Raw genomic sequence first — 26,539 nt, 5'->3', positions numbered from 1 at the left:
GAAAACAGCAGTTTTGTCTGGTCTGATACACATCTTCCATGCTTCAACACTTAAGAAGTACTTGCCAAGACTCCTTATGAAAAGAAAATGTTAGGGAAATATTTTATATTAAAGGTCTTAGCTGAATTTTTTCAACATTACAAGGAAGTGGTAATTTTTTTTCTCTAACTTACATGGTGAGTGTCAAGCTAAATCACTATGATAAGTTGGTGAACTCATCAAGTGAACATGTAATATGGAAATCTGAATGGCTTTTTATTAAGCAGAAAAGAGAACCTTTAAAAGTGCCAGCTTGACAAAGGACACCTTCTTACATTCACAATAGTCCTGTCACTCTTGGAATCTTGGAGATGAGCCAGTATTTTCAATGGCTGCCTTTTCATGTTGCTGCTTAGTGTGATATACTGTTTTTTTCAGCAGTTCATATAAAGTGGTGATCTTTTAACATCTTTACCAGATGATGTGGCCAGTGTTCTGTGTCGTGTTAAAATTTTCATCAGCTTTGCACTGTCTATTAGCAAGCAGACATGCATTTAACTTGGAAATGAATATTTTAAAGGTGTTAGTACTGCTAGAAATACAGTATTAATATTTGATTTATATTAACTTTGTATGTGTACATATATATATATATATATATATATATATATATATTATATATATATATATGTATATATATATATATATATATATATATATATATATATATATGTGTGTGTGTGTGTGTGTGTGTATAAAGCACAATTAAAGTCACAGCTCAAACAAATGGATCCCTGAACAAAAGCATAACAAAGATATTCCACAACAAAATCCAACGATCCAACCAAAAGACAGGGAAGCCACAGCAAAAATAAAATGTATGATTTTATTAAGGTAAGCACTTTCGTAGTGACTAAGCACCACTTCGTCAGTCCTTCTATTACAAACATTAAAACATCTTCCTTATATATTAATTACATAAAAAATAATAGCCTATCACAACATCCTTCTAATTAAATATTTAAAATGATCAGCTTACACTCAACAGCTTGTCAGTCATAAATAACCATTAAAAAGCTGTTACATATTTAATTTCAGATAAAATACATAGAAATATGCTGCATATACAAAAAAATAATTCAACTATCTATATATATATATATATATATATATATATATATATATATATATACATATATATATATATTTATATGTAAAAATTAAACAAACTTTAAAATATATACAAAAAGTATATAAATAACCCCACATTTGTACAACTACTTACAAAGTGCTCTATTCTTTAAGATGGGCTTAATGGGAATTCTATTGTTTAATCCCCTGCCACTATCTGCCCTCAACCTAATAATCCATCTGTTTTTGAGGTGGCTGTTCGATTTACTACACCCCCTTCATTTTCCCTGACTTTCTCAATCACAAGAAACCTGAATGTATGTGAAGGGCCTTCAGTGGACACATGCTTTCCAGTGCATTTGTTAGGACTGCATTCCTAATATTCAAAAGATGTTCCCTTATTCTAAACCTGACCTTTCTATTAGTCTTGTCTACACAGAAGCAAGAACATAAATTGCACACTGCCAGATACACCACATTCTCGCTGTTACAATCAGCTGTCACATTAAAATCAAAATCCATTCCTAAATCTGGGTGTCTAAACCTATTGCTAGTGTCAATATATCTGCATTGATTACACCTAGTACATGGAAGAGTGCCTTTACCTTCCATGATCATTCCAGTATTATCCTTAGTATAATATAGAAATCTCTTTAAAGACTTTTTATTTGTAAACAGAAAATTGGATCTAGCTCCAACTATGTCACTAATCTCAGGACTATGTGTAAGAATCGGCCAGTATTTCTTCACTATATCTGTGACCATGTTTGCTTTGCTGGAATAATGTGTGGGTACTCAAATCACATCTTTTTTGGTTCTATTATACCTAACCTATAACCAGTATGGATACATATCCATACAGAGAGAGAGAGAGAAAGAGAGATCATGAGAGAGAGATATAGACCTATATAGATAGAGAGATAAATAGGTATGAATGTCTATCTGTCTATATAGGTCTACTTAAAATACTGTAAACAGAATAATATAAAAGTTAGAAATATCAGCAACAAATATCTTAACACAAAATACTGACATAATTAAAGTTATGCCCTTTCCCCACTGTTGTGCTATTTCTGAGATGCCATATAAAATTAGCAGGGGGTATGGTAATGCATGGGGACTTGCCCCCCTGCAAAAACACTGTTGTTTAGAGCTAATGATACAGATCAAATTGACTAAATGTCAACAGTGCTAATGATGACATGCTAATGTCGACAGCACTAATGTTAACATGCTTCTGCACATGTTCCAAGGATTAACCATGTGCCTCCTCACACCCACTGCTAATTATATAAAGAGATAGCACGATCTCAAGGGAAAGGGCACAACTGTCAGCAATCTGTTTTGTTGGCCAAACTGTGTCAGCAAAATAGAGGTCAAGTAAAACTCAATTTGCCCAACAGCAATACACACACACACACACACACACACACACACACACACACACACACACACACACACAAACACATCTGTGTGTATGTATATCTATATATATATATATATATATATATATATATATATATATATATATAGAGAGAGAGAGAGAGAGACATAGATACACACACATGTATGAGCTATGTTAGACCACTGAATGTCCATAACACTGATGCTCATAACATCAATACTAAAACATCAGAATGGCACAATTATCAAAACACCAGAACAGAAAACCTAACAATATCCCACACTGTTAGTGTATATTTGTGCAAGAATCATTGTACAAGCTGGGATTGGGGTTTTGCCTATTTTCAAATGCAGTGCAATCTCAGAATTAGTATGTATCAGTAGCAAGGGGTATGTTTTTCATTCTTATCAAGTACACTACAAGGGATTTTGTTACAGCACTCATTTATCACATGCCACTTTTTTTGTCAAATTGCTTTTATGTTAGCAGTGGTTGAATTATATTGCAGTCGAAATGCATCATTAATATAAATCAGTAATATAATTTCAGGTGGTATTCTTTTTATCTGTAGTTAATGGTGCTGCGGTAGCGTTGTCACCTCACAGGCAGACATTGCCTGTTCAATTCTCAGTTAGAGCATCTTCTGTGTGGCGACATGCGTGAATGGGCCTTCCTTCATTGAAGGTTGTGCGCTAGGCCCGGCAAGCCACCACATAAAAAAAAAATCTACTGTCAATCATTAGCGGACCAGAGTTCCGCTGTGGTGACCCCTAACCCGGGAAAAGCCGAAAGACACAACAACATTCTTTTTATCTGTAGTTGTTAGTGTATGAAATTTTCAGAGGTGTGGGAGTGGGGGAACCATTTTGGGGGTGTGGGAGTGGAGGAACCATGGGAGTAGGGGGCAAAGGCACCCATATAAAAACACAGTTTATGGTTATTTTTGTCTATTGCAAATACAACATATTTGATTTGTGATCACCTTATTTTGTTGCTTTCTTATTTAGATGAAAGTAATCTCTGATGAATTTCACAGCATATTTTATGTCTAGGAAAGTTCATCAATGATTTAAAGAAATGTAATTATATATAATACACACACACACACACACACACACACACACACACACACACACACACACACACACACACACACACACACACACACACACACACATACATGCACACAAACACACACACACTTTCAGAGAGAGGGAGAGCTACAGATACATATCTACCACTCTGTGTCCTAACTATGTATGTCTGTCTATCTCTATCTGTCTATCACTCTGTCTCCTATCTATGTACCTGTCTGTCTATCTATCTGTCTGTCTATCCACCTATCTGTTTGTCTATCTAAAGTGAAAATTTATATTTCAGCATTCTCCATATTGCTTTTAACCAAAGCAAAATCTCTGAACTTATTATTGGCCATGTACACTTTGTAAAAACATCAAGAATGGTAATACTGGCAATGCCCACCTCTTTACAAATGTTTAGAATGGTATATTGAGATACAGTAGCACTATTTTATATTTATAGTCAACCAGAATCTTGATGTCTATTAAAAAAAATCTAAATATCAAATATTCCATCACCTATTTATTAAGCACTATCCATGTCCATACAACACCTGACATTGACAGGTACATTATGTATAAAATCCTTTACAGTGTACAACATATAGATGCCAAAACTGTGGTAGTTTAATGATAAATGTATTAAAAAATACCAGTACCCTAATTTTTAACACTCTTACCATGGAGTCCTTCGATGTCAACCACGTAATGATTAAAATAAAATGAAATAACCTTTCTAATAGATTATTCTATTTCCTTTACTGCATTTTGAGACACAGAACATTGCAACACTTCAGCTTCATGAACTACACACTAAAGTCGCAAACTTACTGTCACTCACATTTCTCAACCAACCCCCTGAACTCTTATGACTGGAAATTAAGTGGAATGTAATGCAGAAGACTTCTCAGTTGAAGACCTTAAGTAAAATTTAAGTATAGAATGGCACATCTGTATTTGATACACAACTTGAAATGTATTTTTTACGTCTCTTTTCAGAAGTACAGTGCCATTACAATAGCTTTTACATATGTAACCAATCATTTCACAGTATTAACCACTGTTTTCTATAAAATTCTTGAAGATTTCTGATGGCTGTAACTGGCCTTCCCTCTACTCTTGCTAGGACTGCAGAAAGTAAATCACATTTTAAATATTAAGTGCTTGAAACTATTCCTTCATCTGTAGTGGGACTCCTAATAGGTGCTAGGCACAAGTTCCCTGTATAAACTTACAGCAATACAAGAGCAATTTTAAACAGTTTACCTGTCATCTCACAGGATAAATAATTAGCAAAGAAAAACATTATTTATATCAAGCAGTAATACTTGTGTTGCTTTCAGGAAGTACATACCAGGAACATAGCCTGTCCTTTCCATTTTGACAGTTAAAAGAATTGGCCCAGTAGCACAACACCAACAACATATAGTCTTGTCTTTTGTTCCAATCTGAGGTATCTGCAACAGTAAGATAAAAAATTATATATAGTCATGTAGTCTGCAAAGACACAACTTAGTTATTGCAGTTAATATAGAGGATTAAGACTATTAGCTGTTAATAAGCTGCTTCCTGTAGTCCAAGGTTTGATTCCCTCAATCTGCAGTGTGCTTTTGCTCAAGTCATTTAACCGGAATGTGCCAGAGACAATCTCCTACCATCCAAGTCTTCCATGTTCCAGGGTCCTTCATATTTATACAGTTGCCCCCACTCCTTTTTCTTTTCTGTTGGCCACAGATAAACTTTATTGTACTGTCCAAGGAAGCAGCAATAATTAAAAATGGAACAGATGTTAGATGCCAAGTCTGGCATTATCTCTGGAATTAAGATCTGACTGACTTGTACCTAAACTCCTACTGAGTGGCAGCATTCTCACAACAGTTCTTTTAATTTCCTGTTCCATATATAATATGAGTGGCTAGCTCAAGAGGTGTGAGTGTGTCATTTGTGCAGTTCTGATAATTTATGGCTTTTGAGTGATGTATGAGAGACATTTATAAACAATTTCAGACTGGTTAGAGTCCGCTAACTATTCCAAGAATAATCCCAATCAAATTTTAAACTGAAATAGTGATATACTTTTGTGATTTGTTGTCCTGAACTTGCAGCAGTGATATTTAAAAAAGTTTATACAAGTTGTAATTAGTTTGAGTGAATGTGGGAATTAATGTGTCCTACCAAACTAAATGGGTACTTCTTTCATGCTAGTTTGCACAACTTTTTGTTGACTTCATCTAACTGAATGAAAAAACAGTTACACAAACAGGTCGGTAGTTAAAATACACAAATCTATTTGTTTTCTTTAAAGAAGATGCTACAGACGTTGGCTGAGGGAAATATATTGTAGACAGTTAAGGACAGAATTGAAAAACTAGTCAGCAGTTCTCTGACCCTTCCCTGCTATGACAAGCAGTAGATTAGAGATAAACTACCTCTGGCATAAAGATGAGAACTGAGATCACATTGAAAAGCACCAGCAAGTACCCATGTCCTTTTTGTTGACATTAGTAGGCATGTTGTGCAGAGTACATATCACACCGTAGTATCCAAACTACCTAACAACATCCTAATGCTATTTTAAAGAAATCATCTGTTCTCAAGAATTGCACTGTTTATGCAGCACCTAGCACATAGTGGCAGAAAAGGCAGCAAAAAGATGACACAAACAACTGATGTACTATATGATAGATTCTAGTGCTGTTGGCTGGTGGGGTAGTAGGCTGGGCAGCAGCGATGGGAGAGATATCTGACATATAGATGTGGCATTTTGTAGCAGGCTTTCTGGGAGTTAGCATGCTGAACAAAAACATACCTCAAAGTGGTGTACACATTAGATATCTCTCTCTCTGTCACAATATATAATAATACTATATAATATATATATATATATGTATGCATATGTGTGTGTGTGTGTGTGTGTGTGTGTGTGTGTGTGTGTGTGTGTGTGTGTGTGTGTATATATATATATATATATATATATATATATATATATATATATATATATATATATAAAATAAATTAAACATCTCACTCTTTTATATATATATATATATATATATATATATATATATACACACACACACACACACACACACACACACACACACACACACATATATGTATATATATATATATATATATATATATATATATATATATACACACACATAGATTTACTATCACAATTTCGAAAATGAAAAAAAGTATACTTATTAGTGAAGTGTTTCGCCGAAAGTACACAATTCCGAACATTCCTAAAGTCAGAAAACAGCATTTAATGTTGAAAATGTCACTCACGACATTTTCAACACTTAACAGCAATCTCACCCTTCCCTTAACTCCCTAACTAGCTAGCCTAAAATCACGTTTGAGCCAGATTTCGAAAGAAGGTGCATGAGGAAAGCTGTTGTGGAATACAGAAGTATAAGATGTTATAAAAAAGGAGATCAGAAAAAAGTGGGAATATCAAGATGTATCAGGCTAAGAAAGAATACTGCTGTATTACGTTGCTGTTAGCAAAAAGGTTAACACTGTAGTAGAAATGCCAATGGCAAAAAGCAAGGTGTCAAAGAACATCTACCAGCCTCTGGATGAAGACTTAGCAGACAGCATAAAGAAGCTTTATCAGGTTACAAGGCAATAACAAAAATATTAAGAGGATAGTTGGCAGACAACATTGGTAACAGATTCGAACACATATCTGCTTACTGATCCAGAAGACAATCAAAGGCAGAAAACCCTACAGAAACTGTATTGCTACATGCACAACATATTATGTAAGAGGAGAAATTTCCCACCTTAGTGGAAGCATGAAGTACATCAAAGAAAGTGAAGCCAGGGAAAGCTTCATGTTTAAATAAATGCATGGGTCATATGATCAAGATGCTGGGTGCAGTAGGCGAGAAGTGACTCATGAGGATACTTAGCTTGGTACAGAAACAGACAGAAAAAGAGAGATAGAGAAAGAGAGGAGCATCTTGAATGACTGGAGAATAAAGGAAATATTCAAGAGATTAGACTGAAAAGAGGTATCAACCACCAATAAATCTTCCCTTCCTTCTTCCTCCTTTATTATTCCCTCCCCATTTTCCCTTACTACGTCCTCCTTTCCCATATATATGCTAACTATTCTAATTTTCCACGTATTACAACTATAACCAACAGTTGCTCCCTATACCCTTCCAAATTCATGCCCCCTGTATTATGATACTAAATTTCTCTCTCTTATATCTTTCTCTCTTATCCCCCCTCACACTGTTGTTTGTCAAACTTACTTCAATGAATCTAACACTAGACCTTCAATAATGTTTCTTCTGCTATTTGCCACTTTGTTCTTACTAACTTCCTCAATACTCACTTCTAATTACTTGCCCCACTTGCAGAGTTCTTTAACATGCTCTACAATTGTTCACCTTTTTAAATTTTTGTTTATACTTTAGCTTACTATACTTATTTTATTTTACTTTACTTGCAAAAGCTGTACTGTGAATTTATTACTTGCAAAATTTAGACTGTGAAGTTCTGTATTACTTGTATAAGTTGTACTTTGAAGCTTTTGTCCCTGGGCCTCCGCTGAAAAAGGGCACAAGCCCAGATGGACTAACCTGGTAAACTAATGTCAGATAAACAAATAAATAAATAAACTCCAATTACATTGCATTAACATGCTGGTGCTGACAATTTATAAATGAATACATGTAGCAGTAGCAAGTTCAATGCAAAATGAGCAGTCAAACCAGGATGCAGTACAATTAAATAAATGTTTGCAGAGAGATAGCTATAGTAGAAGAAAGTGGAGATGATGAAAGAGTCCAAGTGGGCATTTCTAGACATGGAGAAAGTATAAGATAAGGGCCCAAGAAAGACAGTTTAGTCAGTCCTGCAATAGCTGGGAAGTCACATAAAAATTTGAAAAATTACTGCAGACTATGTACAAGTACCCATTGGTGAAATGCTTTTCATGCTGGTGATGTAATGCATCATAAAACAGGTCAGAGGGGAACAGATCAAAAAGGTTCTGTATGAATATGGTACTACAGGCAGACTTTGAGCAGGAACTTTCAGAAATGGTACGGGACTACAATGCAAAACTGAAGGCATGTAAGGTGAAGCAGTACAAACACAATAGTAGTCATGGAAAAAACTATGTAAAATCAGCAAGAAGCTGAAAACTGAGATAGAAGTGAAAATAATGCAACAGGGTTATAATTACAAGTATCTGTGAGCTCTGGCTAAGGAAAAAATAAATCTGAACGAGGTGGTGAAAGCTAGAATCATAAGTGCTGCAGCTAACTGGCACAAAGGGTCAGGGGTAGAGTGCCACAGAAGAATGTTAACATAGCAGAACCATAGGGTGTACAAAATAGTAGTGTGTCCAGTGCTTCTGTGTGGCACAGAAACTTGGTCAGTGAAAGGAGAGCAGTAAAAAGGCTTGAGGTGATGGAGATAAAGTTCCAGAGATGGGAAGTAAGATATCAGCTGTTGCACAGATGGTGAAATTAAGATGTCACTCAGTATGTAAGCCAAAGAAAATTCAATTGCAGAGATGAGTGTATTGCAAGAGATTTATTCACATGTGCAGTAAACTGGACAATGATTTGGCAAAACAAAATTAGATGAGAAAAGAAGAAGGCAAGAGGAGATTAGGATACTCAGCAAAAAGATTGATGGATTACATTTGACAATACACGAGGCAGTTGGCTGTAAAATGAACATTGAAAAGGCAGGAGGTGGCTCTGAACTGAAATGGTGACAGTTGATGTAGCTTCCTAACCCCATGTAAAAAAATGAAAACAGTGTTGATGAGGATGATGAATATGATGGTGGTAATGATGACGGTAATGTAGGATTAACTAAAACTGAAAACAAAACATTTGAAAGTACTGGGTATGTAAACAAGTCTTCCTTTGAATCTATATTAGGAAAAAACATGTATTTCAAATCAAAGAACTTGAATACAACATTGTGACTATTAAAATCAAAAGGGAAGGATTTTGTTGCAGGAAGATATACTCCTTCATCATCCCTGTGTAGTAGGCTTTACCCTCACACCACCTTACTTATACATATTTTGCCAAACCAGGTAAACTGCATTCTATTTGTGTGCACTGTGAACAAAATTGTTGGAGTAACTCTATCTCACCAAAAAAAGAAAACAATCTTGTTTTGCGTGTTGGAAACTTTTGTAAGGCGTGCACTGGTGTTTGTCCTTTTGCCAAGATGATGAAGGTGGAACAACTGCTACAGACCATTGTTGCTGTGGCCAAAGGGTTGATTGCAGCTGCCAAATTCATGGAATGGGAAGGAAGGTCCCACCAATGAAGCAGCTAAAAAGGGAAGAAGGCCTAATGGCATCCCTGGTGGCCTTTGAAAAGTCCAGTTACTATGAAGCATGAAACAGGAGTGACTGGGCTAGAATGCTGTCAGCCAGCTAACTAGACAGGCTTAAGATGTCTTTATGGGTATTGTAGGGACTAAATATAAGGTCTATAGCTAGACATGTTTTCTTCTAACCCAGTAGTAAGATCTCAGTTATGTGATTTAAAACATGCACTTAAATTATGGTTAGGTCCTGAGGGTCAACATAATACAAGTAAAATAACAAAGCTGTTAGCCATTCATAAGTTTAAGAAGGTTTTGCCCACTACTTTAAGAACGCTGGCATTTAAAAATGAAGTGAATGACTGAATATTTGTCACAGTAGCATAGAGATCAGTATGAAATGAGGCTATGCTAAAACTAAACAGTTTTAGATTATGTTAAACTTTGTGCAAAATTCTGGTATAAAACAGAATGCATTCCTTGTATTCATACTTTGTTTTAAATGGAGGAAATGAGATCATACATAGATCTTGTACTAGTAATCATAACACTCTTCTATCTTGAAACATTATTATACCATGAGAGCTATAACCACTGCAAAGCATGCTTCTATAGCAATAACCCATGCCTGGGTGTGGGTAATGCTGGATTTACCCACGGTTGGTGTGGTTTGGTCACGAGGGCAAAGCCTGAATGGCCAAACAAAGACAACCGTGGGTAAATCCAGCATTACCCACACCCATAAGAGGGTTATTGCTATTATACAATGACATTATGTAAGATAAAAAACAATTACTTTTCTTAAATAATGGCATTGTATAATGCCTCCTTGCTGCCCTTCCGCAGCTATCTGGTATTCTGCGGCAGTTCTGAAGTACTGCGCATGCGTATGCTTACACAATACATCAGAGCTGTGGATGGAAGCAACGGAGAACACATGATCTCTGTTGCTGTTTAGACACTGCCTTGCTATGTTAAAGGAGTTTAACATAGCAAGACAGCTTTAAAAAAAGCAACGGAAGATCTCTGTTACTTTTTTTAAAGCTGCCTCGCTATGTTAAACTCCTTTAACATAGCGAGACAGTGTCTAAACAGCAATGGAGATCTTGCATTCTCCATTGCTGTAAAAAAAAGGCTTATGGGCCGGATTCACGATGGCTTGCATGGAGTCTAAGAGTAGAGTAAGACTCCATGCAGCCATCATGTCCGATGAGCGATCCAGGAACAGCATGCAGGGGCGTGCAAGAGAGCTCCTAAAATGGCTCTTACATGGACAGGGCTGGGATATGCAAATTACCTCAATTGCAGGTGAAAGGCATGCAAATGAGGTAGATTTGCGATTCAGGAAACCCAAACCTGTCCAAGTAAGAGCAGTGTTATTTGCAGAAATGTACTCAGTTGACAACAGAGTATCATTCTGCAAATAGCAAAATGGAGCCGTGACAGCTCCAAATAAAGGTTGCATCCAGTGCAGGAAGCATGCCATTGGCCAAATATATGGCCATTGGAAATGTTTCCTGATGTTTAAGTGTAGCGCAGCGCCATGCAAATGGGCTGCACTCTTAAACCCAGAAAACTAAAAATTAAACCCACAAATGTGGATCTTATTTAAATTGTTAATGTACAATGCAAGGGAATGGCAGGCTAAAGACAACATGGCCACCGAGTAGAGGTTGCTAAGGGGGGAAGCTCAGTCTAAGAGATGTAACCAGGCATTAGTAGGCAATCCTATATAAATGAGGGTTAGGATGGTGAATTGGAAGTTTACATAGCAAATGAGCACAGTCAGTGGAGTGTAGGAGTAGGATAAGGGGAGTAACAGAGTAGAAGATAGGTGACATCACGAGGGGGGTATGTATGAAAGAAATGAAGCTCATTGGAGCAAAGTGGCATGTGTCAGCTGTCATTTACACATCATAGAAAGAGGTGTGTCAACAGGTAGGCTAGGGAAAGGCAAGAAATGGAAGGTGTATGTCGTGGATAACACCAAAGTTTCTTGCTGAGTGGGTATGCATGCGTGTGCGTGCCTGTAAACCCGAGTAAGACAGAGTGCACGTGTGTAAGCGTGAGTGCACGCGTTTAAACCGGAGTAAGCATGTATAAGGCTGATTAAAGAGTTGTAAGCGTGATTCCGCTGGTGTGCGTGCGTTTCAATCCAAATAAGCAGGTTTTAGTCCATGTAAGCATGTGTGCGTGCGTGTTAGCTGGTGTACACGTGTTTGCGCTTGTGTGCGTGGTGCTCCCCCCTGAGGAAACAGAAAGGAAAATGGAAGCACAACAAATAGTAGGAAGCTACCAGGAAGTACTAGCAGCACTAGCAGGTGAAAACAATCAGAATCAGGCAATTACACAGGCAGTACACTAGCCCAGCCCAGCCTAGCACTTAAAACTCTGCAAACAACAGTTCATTATGTTTCTCACAACAGACACTGCAGTAAGCTAATAGAAGTGAAAACTGAAAAAGCTTTACTGAGACAAAGAAATGTTAGGGGCTGCCATTGCTGTTATAAGGCAACATATGCAACATGCTGAGGGTGGTGACAATGGAAATGCTGTTGGATAACCCACAGTGAGGAGACGGAGAAGAGTGTACAGGCCCAGGGTAACCTACCAGGGGCTACATGAGCTGGAGATAGTGGAGCGCTATAGAGTGGACAGAGATCTCCTGCAGCAAATTGTTGAGCTGAGCAGGCCATGCCTCACACACAGAAACAACAGAGGGGAACCCATCCCAGTGGAAACTAAGGTATGTGTTGGCCTAAGAATATTAGCAACCGGTACCTTCCAGAGACCAATTGGTGATATGATGGGGATATCACAGGCATCAGCATCCAGGGTACTGCACCAGTTCCTGGATGCCATGTCAGCACATGTCGGTGATCATGTATATTTCCCCAATTCCCATGAGGTATTGGCCAGCAATATGCGTCTATTCCAGCAAATAGCGGAATACCCTGAGATAGTGGGTGCAATAGACTGCACGCACATATGCATCAAAGCACCAGCCGGCGAGCAGGGTAGGGTCTACTTCAACTGCAAGAGCTACCCCTCCATCAACTGCCAGGTCATGTGTGATGCCCAGGGCATAATACTGAATGTGTGTGTGCAGGCTGCCCTGGAAGCTACCATGATTCCCATATCTGGCATCTGACGCAGCTGTACCAGACATTTGCCAATGGGGATATCCCACATGGTCACCTAGTGGGGGATGCTGGCTATGCACTGGAGCCATGGCTGATGACACCCATCAGAAATGCACACACACCTGAACAGGAACGCCATAATGAGGCACACGCACAAACATGTAATGTAATAGAGCATGTGTTTGGGCTGTTCAAGTCACGGTTCAGGTGCCTGGACACATCTGGTGAAGTCTTGCAGTACTCACCAACTACATGTACCCAAACTGTCATGGTATGTGCTATGCTACATAATATGATCCTGCGAAAACAGCTGCAGCAGGACCAGCATAGGCCTGGGCCAAACAGCCCCCCACCATTGCCAAGGCCATCACAGGCACAGCGTGACTCGGAGGAGGAACAACCTGAGCCTGCCCCAAAAGGCAGAAGGAGGTGTGCCCAGTATGCTTTGGCCTTGGCAAAGAGGCAACGCATAGCACATACACTGGCTCAGTAGGAACTCTGGAAATGTTACCTCTCTCTGACTCACACATATAGTAAAAGGGATGCCTAAGTTGACACTACCTGCTTTCAAACATGTACAGGGAGTGTAGTATGTGCATCCGACATAGGCAGCCCTGCAGCACCACCTAAGGCATGATTGCCATGTGTTAAGCAATATAAAGCAGTGCTAAACAGCATTTACCACCATGTAGTACATGTAAACAAAATTGCACACACCAACTAGCACAACTGTGGTCAATGTTGAGTAATATTGGGTGACGTCCAGCAATGTTGGTGAATATTGAGCAATGTCGGACAAGCCTGATCTAAGTAGGGCATAGCTGAGCAAAAGCCAACATGCTCATATTTGCTTAACTGGCCCTTAAGCAGTCTGGTCTGCTCAGTATGAACATATAAATCAGTGATGGGCCTCGCACCCAGGATACTGTGCACTATAATCAAAGTACTGAACCACTAAACCATGACAGTATTGCAGTGGTCAGCCTGTATGAAGGAATGTTGATAAGTCTATGCAAAGTATCTCATGGAAACCCTGCAGGCACAGCATAATCCCTGTCGAGTTATGACACAAAGGTGAGTCCTACAGTAAGAACAGAACCTGACTTCCAACACACACAGTATAAATGTTAATATTGGTCATGTTCACACACATCAACAAATGTAGTGGACCTCAGATAGCAACATACTGAAAGGTCACACTGGGCATGCTCACACACTTGAATAAATGAGACAAATGTTAGGCAACAAAACAAAGAAAGCCTGAACTGGGCATACTCACACACTTAGGCCATGTCTGAGTACAGCAGTGGGCCACGCATATCTGGCAGTTGCATGTGTTAACCCAGGAACCTGTCACTATCCAGCAATCCGCCCTGTGCATACAGTTATATGACAACAGACACATCTATAATATAGTGGAACCCTGTCATAATCAAATATGTTCTGCAGATACTGAAGTTGTTCATAGAAACTGGTAAAGTAAAGACAATAAAGACCTGCAAACAGTATCAGCAATAAACATTGTGGATCCTGAACATTAGCATAGGTTCAGAGATTGATATTAGGCTATCTGCCCTAGGGCATGTACAAGCCTAGCCAGAGTGTGTTTGGCATTCGCAACCCTGTCAGATTACTACACTGTGTGTGTGAATAGTAGGTCACACAAGATAGCCCATGTACATTTAGGCTAGTGTGCCTCTGTCTAGCAGGGACACAGAAGATATCCCAGGGGTAAACATGCGATCACCCACACAGTCATCAAGATGTCTCCTGTAGGTGGTCAGTGGGTGACTCTGCCTATGTGAAACTGGGATTACAATCTGGAGTGAGTGGAGCCTCTGGGATAAGAATCTGTCCCTCCAGCATGTCCTATTAACATCTGTGCTGAGGTATACATCCCTGGAGTGTGTAGCTCCAAGGGAGTTGGATATCCTGAGGTGGAGCATGCCCAGTAATTCTGGGTTGGGTATATCTGTAAACAACAGACACATATCATATCCAAGTAGGTGGTAAGCGACTGAGTAGAGCTGGAGTTACTGTATCCGAACTGTGCAGGGCATCCGTGTGAGTCCCTAGATCTGCTTGGTGAGGAACTTCTGTGGCCAGTACAGTTGCTGCAGGTGTCAGGTAAGGTACACCTCAAATGTGGCATTGTAACCAAGCATGGTTGTGATGAGTATAGGGGCACAATGACCTCACTCGATCTAGATGTGAAACCATATGGTATAAGGTGGCCCATATAGAAGGTGTATCCAACCACTTTGGCAACGTGAATGTCAAAGGTGACAGTACGAACAAGTCATGTCCCCAAACCCCTAACAACTCCTACTGTATGTAATGGAGTACTACCTATGTGGTAATGTGTGGGCATGTTGTTATTCCCAAAGGGGATGACTATGCAACTAATGGCATTTAGCTGTAGGCCATGTCTCAGGCACCAGTCATCCATCTTTGTAAGACCCTGCTTGAGTATGCATGTGGCAGCTGGAGAGTTGATCATGGCACCCAGTTTGCAGTCAAGTGCAAACATATTCAGCCATATTCCCCCTGTGGTAGCCTGTACGTCAGACAAATATATACTGAACAAGAGAGGTCCCAGGACCAAGCCGTGTGGGATGCCATGTGTAACTGGTGTATAGTCAGACATGGCACCTGCAATTCTGACCATGTGGATGCTATCCCTGATCCAGGTAGCAATCCATCGTGTGAGATATGTGTCCATATCGACGCTGGTGAGCCTATGCATAATGGCCCAGTGGGTTATTGTGTTAAGGGTTTTGCAAGGTTCAGGTCAGCTGTGTGGACAGCTGTCCCTATGTCGATGGACCTGTTAACCGTTTAAAGAATACAAACAGGTTCAAGAGACAAGATCTGCCCACAACAATGCTGAAATGTGTAGGACACAGTGGCTGTAGGTTCCCATTGTCTATGTGTATGAGTCCCATGACAATACGCTCCATAGCTTTGCAGAATAGGCTAGTTAGTCTTATAGGGCAATATTGTCTGTGGTCCATTGTGGCACCAACTCTGTGGAGTGGGACCACTGTTGCTGTACGCCATTCCTTGGGTACATAACCTGTAGTAACTCCGATATTGAACAGTGATGTAATGTGAGGGTTACGTCTGTCATGAAACTCGTGTAAGATGCAGGCCGGGACACCATCTGGTCCCATTGATACTGTGATGTACGCTTTGGGGAGGGCAGCACTCACCTGTTACTGTGTGATGTCAGGGAGGTTATACTCTGTTGGGATGGATAGTTGCTCCTTAAGGGGGATGGGGGGGAGACATCTGCACTGAACCTGTTTGCCAGGGTGTTGGCAATACCAGTGGGTTCAGGGTAAGTTTAGTCAGTATGCAGTAACTCACAGCATATCAGTGAGTGTCCACCCAGGTTCCTGACATAACTGAAGAAGACTGTGTGATAGTCCTACGTGTCTGGTGCAATTGTCCAGTAGAAGCGGCCCTTAGAAAAGTTCATGAGTGATCGTAGCTGTCTGCTAGTACAGATCACAGATGTCTTCCCAGTCTGGGATTGTGCTCTATCATGTAGTAGCTTCCTCCTGATGTTGTACAGCTTATTAATGGCTGGGGTCTACCAGACAGGTCCCCTGCCATTGGAGGAGTGAGTCCTGTTGTTATTTGGGATAGCACAATCCATGCAGTCCACTAGGTGTCCATAGAATGTGTATGTAAAGGATTAAGCAGTGTGAGCCGTATTTGCCACTGTCTCAGGGTCTCTGAAGGATAACACCTTGCTTTGGTGAAGTGAGACGTTGGCTCATGAGAAGTTCACCAAGATTACCCAGGATGGGTGTGTGGAGGGTATATGTATGTCCAGTGAGATACATGTATGTTCTGACCTTACCAATGAGAGGTATATTGCTGATGTGGAACATAGAGTCCCCATGTTGGTGATGATCAGGTCCAATATGTATTCCCCCTTGTGGCTGTGCTGACTGATTGTGCCATAGCATATGAGTCTACTAATTGCAGCAACTGTTGGGTGAGGACATTGGGGCTTGAGTAGTATCCCCAATCAATATTTGTGTATATGAAGTCACCCAATATAATGGTGTTTGTGGAGACCTTTACATTCTCCATAGTTCCCATGAAAGCTGAGTGTGGTTCCTGAGTTTGGGAGGGTGGTCTGTAGCAGGCAACAAACTGAAAGGCAGTTTTGCACAATGGTAGTTGTATATGTATGGTCTGTGATGCTTTGTGCAGTGCTACTAACCCGAAGGTGTGTGTATCTGTGATGTATATGGATACTCCCCCTAGTTGTGTTGTCTGTTCCAAGGCTTGTTGTCAGACAGCATGGTATGAAACATAACATGGTAGTGCTGGTGTGCATAAGCGAGCCTGAACCAGGCATCTGTCAGTGCACAGATATCGTTATCCTCCATACTGAGGAGAGTCCTGTGTGGCTGCAATATGAGGGTAACACATCTGGTGTTGAGCAGCATTACCCTTAGTTTCATTTAACCTGTAATGTCTATGGAGGTGGGTTTGTCTTTTGAGCCCTGCTTAAAAAAGGCACTATGGTGGTAGCAAGAGCCTTAGCCAGCATTCGAAAGTCCAAGGGTGACAGGTGCAAGCTGTCCATAGTGAAGCTACGTGGCATGTTGAGCATGTCACCACAGGCTGACAGACACTGTATCCCCTATGAATGAAAGAAATTTGTTAGGCAACTGTTAAACGTGATATGTTTTTCTGTGTACTGTGACATCATAATTGGTGGGTGTAAGATGCTAGACAAGGTCAGGGTCATACTGGCCTGGGCTATATGATCAGAGTGTTCCTCCATGTATCATGTCATGTGGTCCAGGGAGTAACGTCTGAGGTTTTACACACCAGCATGGACAATGATGGTGCCAGCCCTGTACTTGCTTTGAAGTGACCTGACTGCATGTGTTATGTGGCAGATCCTGGCACCCGACAGACAGCCCAAAGTGACTATTCCCTTGTTTGGGCTGGTGAGTGGTACGTCAGTGTGTCTGACAATAAGTGTCCAAGTGTATCAGGTGTGTTGTTTAGCCCAAAGGGCAGTGACTGTGTGGCACACTGACATTGTGAACTATGTGATATGTGGGCATTGTAGTGGGGTAGCAGTTGTGTGTGTGTCTGCTTTGGAGGTCTCTGCTGCTTAGGCAGAGTTCATTTACAGCATGCAAGTACGTCTATGTGTGATAATGTGGTTTGAGTGCTGTCGCTAGAGGATATGTGAGACTGATATGTGGTGTGTGTGGTTACCTTTGCCACCTGATAGACTGTGCCAGTCATGGGTCGAGAGAGTTCAGCACCCTGTATGTCTATATAGGTGCATCTCACACATATATCTGAGTTTGTCGGGAGGACGAGAGGGTTATCTGTGTACATGAGGCAGATGTGACATTGTGTCAATATCAAAATATTCACCAGCTGGACTGGAGAGTACACATGAAACCGACACCTGGACATACCAGGATATTATGATAACATACTCTGTAGCCTGATCACAAAGGATCAGTAGGGTGTTAAGTGTGTAAAAGAGTATAACAGGGATTAGTGCTCATGTTTGTTGGTGTTTTGTAAAGAGTAGCTGAGAAGGATTCCAGACTGAATCATGACACCTCCTTCAGCTATGTCATAAATAGCAATGTACACCAATATATATGTCCTGAGTCAGGGCCAACTGTACATGACTGACAATGCCGACATCCTGACAGACAGGCCCATATGTACATACCCACCTCCCACTGACAATAGTCCATATCATCATACCAGGAGATATCACATGTAGAATGGATGAGCAGCTGCCCCCAATGCCAAAAGCATGGCAGCAGGTGGAATACATTGATTCCCAATATGTGTCATGCACAAACTACAGAACAAACAGATCCTGCACCTGAACAGTCAGCTGAGCCTCACCCCCTACACAGGATGTGGAACCGCTGAATGTGTTACAGCAACATATTGCACTCCCCACAAGTGTTGGTGCACAACACACCATGGGAAGTCAAGTCCAGTATGCCTATGAAGTCTGATCTGCAAGGTCATGGAGTCCATCATGGTTGCAGTCATAAACAGAGCTATTGGAAGCTGACATACACACAACCCTACCAACTGTGGTATGTTCATGTGCGGATCATGGTTCCTAGACATGCTAGACTGTTTGCAAGGCAGCCACCCAGGACATACATAACTGAACACATCTACACATGTCTCACATAGACTTTGAATAGCCCTTTATCAACATCCCAGACACATGTAGTATCCACAAAACCAACAAGCTGTGCATAAATATGTGGTGACATATGACGGAATGTTAATGTGTCCACAGATAGATCACACAAGGTAAGGATTATGAGATCTTGTTCAAGCTGTTGACACCTGCTGACTCACATGGACCATTCCTGGAATGGCATAAAACAAAGTGCATACACATCATCATATCCAGTCTGATGATGTCACCATCCTATAAATACAGCAGGAGAAGGAAAACCAGCCAGGAAAGCAAATAGCACATTGTGTTAATGCGTCTCTCTCTAGTAGCATAACATAGGAAGGGGTTTGAATCCTGCAAACACTGACAGCGTGTGTGAGGGGGGGGGTGTATATGTACAGTTTCCTTTGAGAGGTGTTCTCTTTTTGGAGACTGGGAAAACTCACTAAAAGAGGTACATTCCTCTTTGGAAAGTCTGATGATGTCACCATCCTACAAATACAGCAGGAGAAGAGAAACCAGCCAGTAAAGCAAATAACGCGCTGTGTTAGTGCATCTCTTTCTAGTATCATAACATAATTAGGTAGGGGTATGAATCCTGCAAACACTGACAGTGAGTGTGTATGTGGGGGGGGGGTGTGCAGTTTCCTTTGAGAGATGTGCCCTTTTTGGAGACTGGGATAACTCACTAAAAAAGGTACGTACATTCTTCTTTGGAAAGTCTGATGATGTCACCATCCTACAAATATCATAACATAGTTAGGTAGGGGGTTTGAATCCTGCAAACACTGACAGTGTGTGCATCACTGTTGGTCAATGCAGTGTGCATTTTGGTTTTACTATGGTAGGACATATTATGATTAAAACAGTAAGTGCATTGCACACATCAGGTATCTGCGTGGCAAATATATATGTGTACATGTCCCCTCAATCAGTACATAGGTGTGAAGCCTGCATACCACATGAATACATCTGTTTCCATTGACAGGTTGTGACCCTGCTTCTCAGATTGTAGGTCACATATGTAGGTATGTGCCAAGGCCGTCCACTGTTGTGATCTGTGACCAAGGTCATCTGTGCCACACAAACCCATGACAGTTACTAAAGAGTAGTGTGAGTGAGGGTATATGCCTGGGGTATATGTCAGACATGTTCATACACAACAACGACTGTTAATAATGGACAGTCTGTATAGGTGTACAACTGCCTTGTGGATATGCATTCAGGCCTCTAATGTCTTATGTGATACACCGAGGGACTCCACAATACCTATGGATATGTGGATACCAAGGGACACATGACATAACATGAGGCTGTATGTACACATTGGTACCCAACATACATGTTGAGGTCTACCATCAATGTGGTACTGCCGGGATAGTATGTATACTAAATGTGGATGCCTATGCCATAGCCAGCTTACTGCTATACAGCATGTATCAGATAACAGGTATCTGTCTGTATGATACTCTTGTGTAGGATATGCGTCCCATCCAGGGAATGCATTGTAGGCCAATGCATGCATTCCCAGATGTGGATGGACTCATCCCTAGTGTGTTTGCATGTACCTAAGGAGGCTACATGCCAAACAGGTGTGGTCCCAGGAATGGGTGGCGGTCAATACCACTGGTTAGTGTTCGAGTATAGTACCAGAAGGATCCAACTGTTACTGAGTTCCCTAGAACTGTGTGTCATTTGTCAGGACATCATCCAATGATTGCTTATAGTCATGCTGTTGAGGTTGTGTATACTACCAGACCACAAATCATTGACATATATTAACAGTATCACCCACAGCATAGTGTCAACCCATGTCATACACACATGTGGACCCATGTTAGTACATAACTGTAGTAGAATGCATACTGGCCATTGAAAGTTACTATGAGATGTTAACAATGTGTACAACAGGGTATGCCACACATCCCATGTGTCCACCATGCATGTACATGTAGACAGTGCGCACCCACCATGTTCACAAATGTACACTTGCTAATCTGTACTGCACACATCACACACATACTGTCCACTCACTAACACATGCTGGCAGCACAGTCCCCTTCAGCCAAGTGGCACATGGGTGGATAATACATACACAGACCTAACAGTGGTATAAACAATGCTACATTGACAATCAGAGCTGTGATGCATAACGCCTGCTCAGACATATCTACAAGGATGTCATTACACTTTCCTGTTGACAACTTGCTAATATTGCTACACTGCTATAATGTCACCCTGTGCATCAGCACCATGTTAGCCTGTTCCTGCATCAATGTTACAGATGACAGGAGGCAACACAGGTATCATCATATGATAACCCCAATCATAATTTTTAGTTTGTAATATTACATCAGGTGACACCAGATCCTAGGGGTAGTCCGTGGCAATTAGATTTAGAATGCCACGAACTTCATTGGCAGATTAGAACTACAGCCTATGTCTATCCTAGTCTTAATGAGTTTGTTTCTATAAAATGTGTGCTAAGGAAATTAGCACTGAAAAGATAACCTTCTTTTATGTTCCAAATTCAAGATTTAATATAAGTATAAAACTTATACAATGTATAACATATGTAAAGTTCGATTATACATAAAGAATAAGATACTTAATATATTTTATAAATTTTATAACTTTAATGTATTCATTCATTCATAAATAATAATTAATAATTTCTTATACAGTTTATATACATTTACATTTATAAAGTTTGTAATTTAGTAATTTAGTAATTTTATAATTGCAATATGATAGATTATATTAATATTTATTATATTTATTAAAATATTTTAGTATATAAAACGGACCTTAGAGGGTTTTTAAATATGTTTTCAGCTTGCTACTATTTGCAGTTTTCATTCATGTATTCACTTATTGAATTATATATTTATTAATTCATTTTTTATTCAGTTTATTTTTGTGAATATGTGTATTTAAATACATATGATTTCACTTGTTTTTATGGGTTTACTTAGTTATAAGGCTTGGTGAAAGTAAAGTTCTAGGCTCCAGCTTCATCAAGTGCTTTGCATGTTTAATTGATGTTTCAATGGATTACAATGACGTCATTCAATAATTATAGTGAAGCTATAAAAGGAAGGTTAATTTGTTTATGGAATTGTCTGATGAAGGAAAGGTATTAACCTTTCCAAAAGCGCTAACATAATAAATCATTTTTTGTTGTTTGTAGCTACCAGTTTACTCGCTGCCTTTTTTGTGTGTTTTAAATTTAAAGTTTAGTTTGTTTGTGGTAATTTTACGATAACATGGCAAGCGACTTACTGGCAGCTTCTCAAGGAACTTTATTCTCGCAAGTGGAGCCTACTAGTACTGGGATTGACAGTTCTAAAAGGAAAAACGTTAATGCAACAAACGCTAGTTCCGGTGAGGCGAACGCCGACGGGAATTTGACAGCACGAATTCAAGTGATGTTGGGTCGTGTGGAAGCATTAACACAGCGTATGGATTATTTATCAAATGGCAGCAATTTAGTAGCAAACGCTGATTCCCAGGTACTAAATCAAGAGAGGAATGAGCCGGGTGGATTTAACAATAACATTGGCTTGGTAGAAAACCGTCAACTACCTGGACCTGATGTACCTAATACCAAAGGGTTGAATATGGATAATAGGCAAGGTGGGCAGCCTGTTTCAAGTGTAAATTACATTTATCCACATCGACAAACAGGTAACACATCTCTGCCTACTTTGACTAACTTTTTAGACAATAAGTATATATTTTCTCAAGTTGTGTCTAATGTTGCACTACAAGAAGACGAGGCAGTAGTGAACAACATTATGACAAGCATAAACGAGTTTGATAACAAACTGTATAAATGCAGGAAGCTTCAGCTGGAGGTTTCCTATTTGGAAGAATGTTTGAGTAAGAAAATTATCCCTAAGGGCCTAAGGCAATGGAGATATCCAGTGGGTCTAGTGGAAGGATCGGACTTTCATAAGACTTTATTGGAACTTTTAATAAACAAGGTTTTGAATTCATTACTGTTTTGGTAAATCAGTACAAAACAGAAATTATCTCTTTAAAGAGTGAACTAGAATTTTTGGAACATATTATTACATCTCACGCAGATTTTTTACAATACAATTATGATTACAAACGCATTTTTACTAGCATTGAGGCATCTATGTGTAAATTACTTAATGGTAAGAAGAAAAAAATAGTTAGAGATTTGCAACAATACCAAGAGGGTAAGGCCTACCCTAGACCACCAGTGGTTTTGTCATCTCTTGGTACAAATTCTACACCACATGAATCATCAGTTAATGAGCACCAGGGTAATGCAATTAATCTGACAACTGATAATGGTGCAGATGCTCAACAAGGGCCAGTTGTTCGTAGAAGTGAAAGAATTAATAAGTATAACAATAACAATAACAAAAACAATCAAAAGAATTTTTCTAATGCTTCATACAGTGCTGTTGTACAACAACAAAGGGATTCTGATTATGAAAATCAACCTGGTCCTAGTGGACAACAGTTTTTTTCCAATGGCCAGCACTATCAACAGAAAACATCGAACTCGAACAACAACAATCGAGGGCGTCAGAAAAACAGACGCAACCAGCGCAGTCGGTGACTGAACTTTTAAGCGAGGGGCCCCAGATTTTAAAGACTCAGCAATGATTTTTGTATTTATAATTTTACTACGTTGCAATTACCTTATGAAATTATTGAATTTTTTCTAAAGGGTTTTCTTTCGTGCCTGATGCTCATATGAATGTGGTCCAAACTTTAATTGACCTTAAGCTTTTTGTTCGCAAGCTCAATTTAAACGCACTTTTAGGACCAGCCAATATTAGTTCTGATTGCCTAAGGGTGTCTAGTTCATTTAATCCTCCCCTACACGCTAATTTACTATTATTTGAAAAGATGTGTGAAATTGATATGCGCTCTTTAAGTCACAGTTTTTATACTACAAAGAGAACTATTAAAAATATTAGTTCCTTTGAGTATGATTTTATTACATTATTACAAGATTGTCAAATTAGAGCAATGAAGCCCGATAAGGGAGGTGGATTGGTTTTAATGGACCATGATAAATATGTAAGCAAAATGATGTTACTTGTAAACTCTCCTTCTTATGCACTGGTTAGTCGTAATGAGCTTAATGTAGCTTACAGTAAAATTAAGTCTATATTGCAAGATTTGTTCCTATAAAGCTCTATAGATATGGACTTGTACAATTATTTGTCTATTATTTCTCCAAGAATACCTACGTTATTTGGCACACCTAAAATACACAAAAGTGTTTTAGACCCCTCCTTTTAGGCCTATAGTGGACGGCAGAGGGTCTATTACTTATGCATGTGCCAAATACGTAGACAGTGTTTTGAAACCTTTAATACTAGCTGAAAATCAAATCTGTAAGGATTCTTGGAGTTTTTAAGAACAACTAGGAAGAATTCCTTTCCATCAAGATTATACGTTTTTAACAGTAGATGTTAAGGACCTATATACGGTGATTCCACAAGATACTGGCCTTGAATGGATCAGAGATTTTATGCACGAAAGACAAGTTAAAGAAGATAGTATATATTTAGTTGAAACTTTATTGGATTTAGTGTTGACAAACAACTTTATGTGGTTTGAAGGCCAAATCTACCTCCAAAAGACAGGAGTGGCGATGGGGTCACCCTGTGGGGGTAGCTTTGCCAATTGTGTGATGGCACATTGGGAGAAGTCCTTCCTATTTAACAATGATCTTTTTAAACATAATGTTGCCTGGTACACTCGGTACCAGGACGATATGTTTTTCATTTGGAAAGGACCCTGTGAGCTTATTTCAAACTTTATTTCCAATGTTTCATCTTTAACTAATTTTTTAGAATTTACATATGACATTCAACATGACCAAATTAGCTTCTTAGATGTGCATATCCACAAAAACTTGGAAAAGCTAAATTTAATAGTACAATGTATAGGAAACCCACACACTCAAACTCATTCCTTCATTATACAAGTTGCCACCCTCACCACCAGAAGAGAGCCGTTGTTAAAGGCCAAATGGTGAGGGCGGCAAGAATGATCTCTGAAGAGAATGATTTTTTTCACGAATGTTCTCATTTAGAATCCATGTTTATTAAAAGTAGCTATCCTGTTGCTTTAATCAAAGAAATTTAATTTGAAGTTATTAATAAAAGAAATTCAGGATTCTTTAAGCCTCTTTTAGGTACACCGGATAATACTACTTGTGTAGTAAGCTCAAATACTGATGTTATTTGTTCTAAAGTTCAGAATTTCCATACAAGTTTTTTATGTACCTACAATTTAGATAGTATTGTAATTAGAGAAATTCTTAACAAAAATTGGGTTTTAATAAAGGAAGATACCAGTTTGAGTAAATTATTGGATGATAAACAGAAAATAACCTATAGAAGAGGTCCTAACATTAAGGCATTACTTGAACGTCCTACAAAAAAGGTTAATGTTCATAATAAAGGAATGTTTAAGTGTGGAAGATGTAACCAGTGCAAGTTTCTGTGTATTGATAAGGAGGTAACAATCAGGAATGTTCATTATAAGGTTCAGGGTAAACACTCGTGTTTATCTAAAGCAGTAGTTTACTGTGCCTTATGCCAAGATTGTCCTGCGTTTTACATTGGTAAAACCGAAAGGGAATTGAGACAGCGTATTTATAAACACCAATATGCAATAACTAAACGGGACAACACTAATACCTTGGCAAGACATTTAGCTGATAACCCCAATCATAATTTTAAGTTTGTAATATTACATTGGGTGACACCAGATCCTAGGGGTAGTCCGTGGCAATTAGATTTAGAATGCCACGAACTTCATTGGCAGATTAGAACTACAGCCTATGTCTATCCTGGTCTTAATGAGTTTGTTTCTATAAAATGTGTGCTAAGAAAATTAGCACTGAAAAGATAACCTTGTTTTATGTTCCAAATTCAAGATTTAATATAAGTATAAAACTTATACAATGTATAACATATGTAAAGTTCGATCATACATAAAGAATAAGATACTTAATATATTTTATAAATTTTATAACTTTAGTGTATTCATTCATTCATAAATAATAATTCATTTCTTATACAGTTTATATACATTTACATTCATAAAGTTTAGTTTGTAATTTAGTAATTTAGTAATTTTATAATTGCGATATGATAGATTATATTAATATTTATTATATTTATTAAAATATTTTAGTATATAAAACGGACCTTAGAGGGTTTTTAAATATGTTTTCAGTTTGCTACTATTTGCAGTTTTCATTCATGTATTCACTTAT

General features: G+C 39.0%; 1 protein-coding gene across 1 annotated transcript in view; it reads right to left on the bottom strand.

Moving 5' to 3' along the window:
• Positions 1–26,539, bottom strand: part of LOC122800805 (arrestin domain-containing protein 3-like) — a 537,540-nt gene that overhangs the window by 470,726 nt on the left and 40,275 nt on the right. Inside the window, exon 2 of the mRNA XM_044070084.1 lies at positions 4,949–5,051. Within this exon, the coding sequence (XP_043926019.1) occupies positions 4,949–4,973 (25 nt within the window). The 5' untranslated portion in view covers positions 4,974–5,051. The remainder of the gene's footprint in view (positions 1–4,948; positions 5,052–26,539) is intronic.

Source organism: Protopterus annectens, chromosome 4.part1 (genome assembly GCF_019279795.1).
Source record: "Protopterus annectens isolate FY-2018-M chromosome 4.part1, PAN1.0, whole genome shotgun sequence".
Classification (NCBI taxonomy): domain Eukaryota; kingdom Metazoa; phylum Chordata; order Ceratodontiformes; family Protopteridae; genus Protopterus; species Protopterus annectens.
The sequence above is the reverse complement of the archived record's forward strand: the minus strand, read 5'-3'. Positions and strand labels throughout refer to the sequence as shown.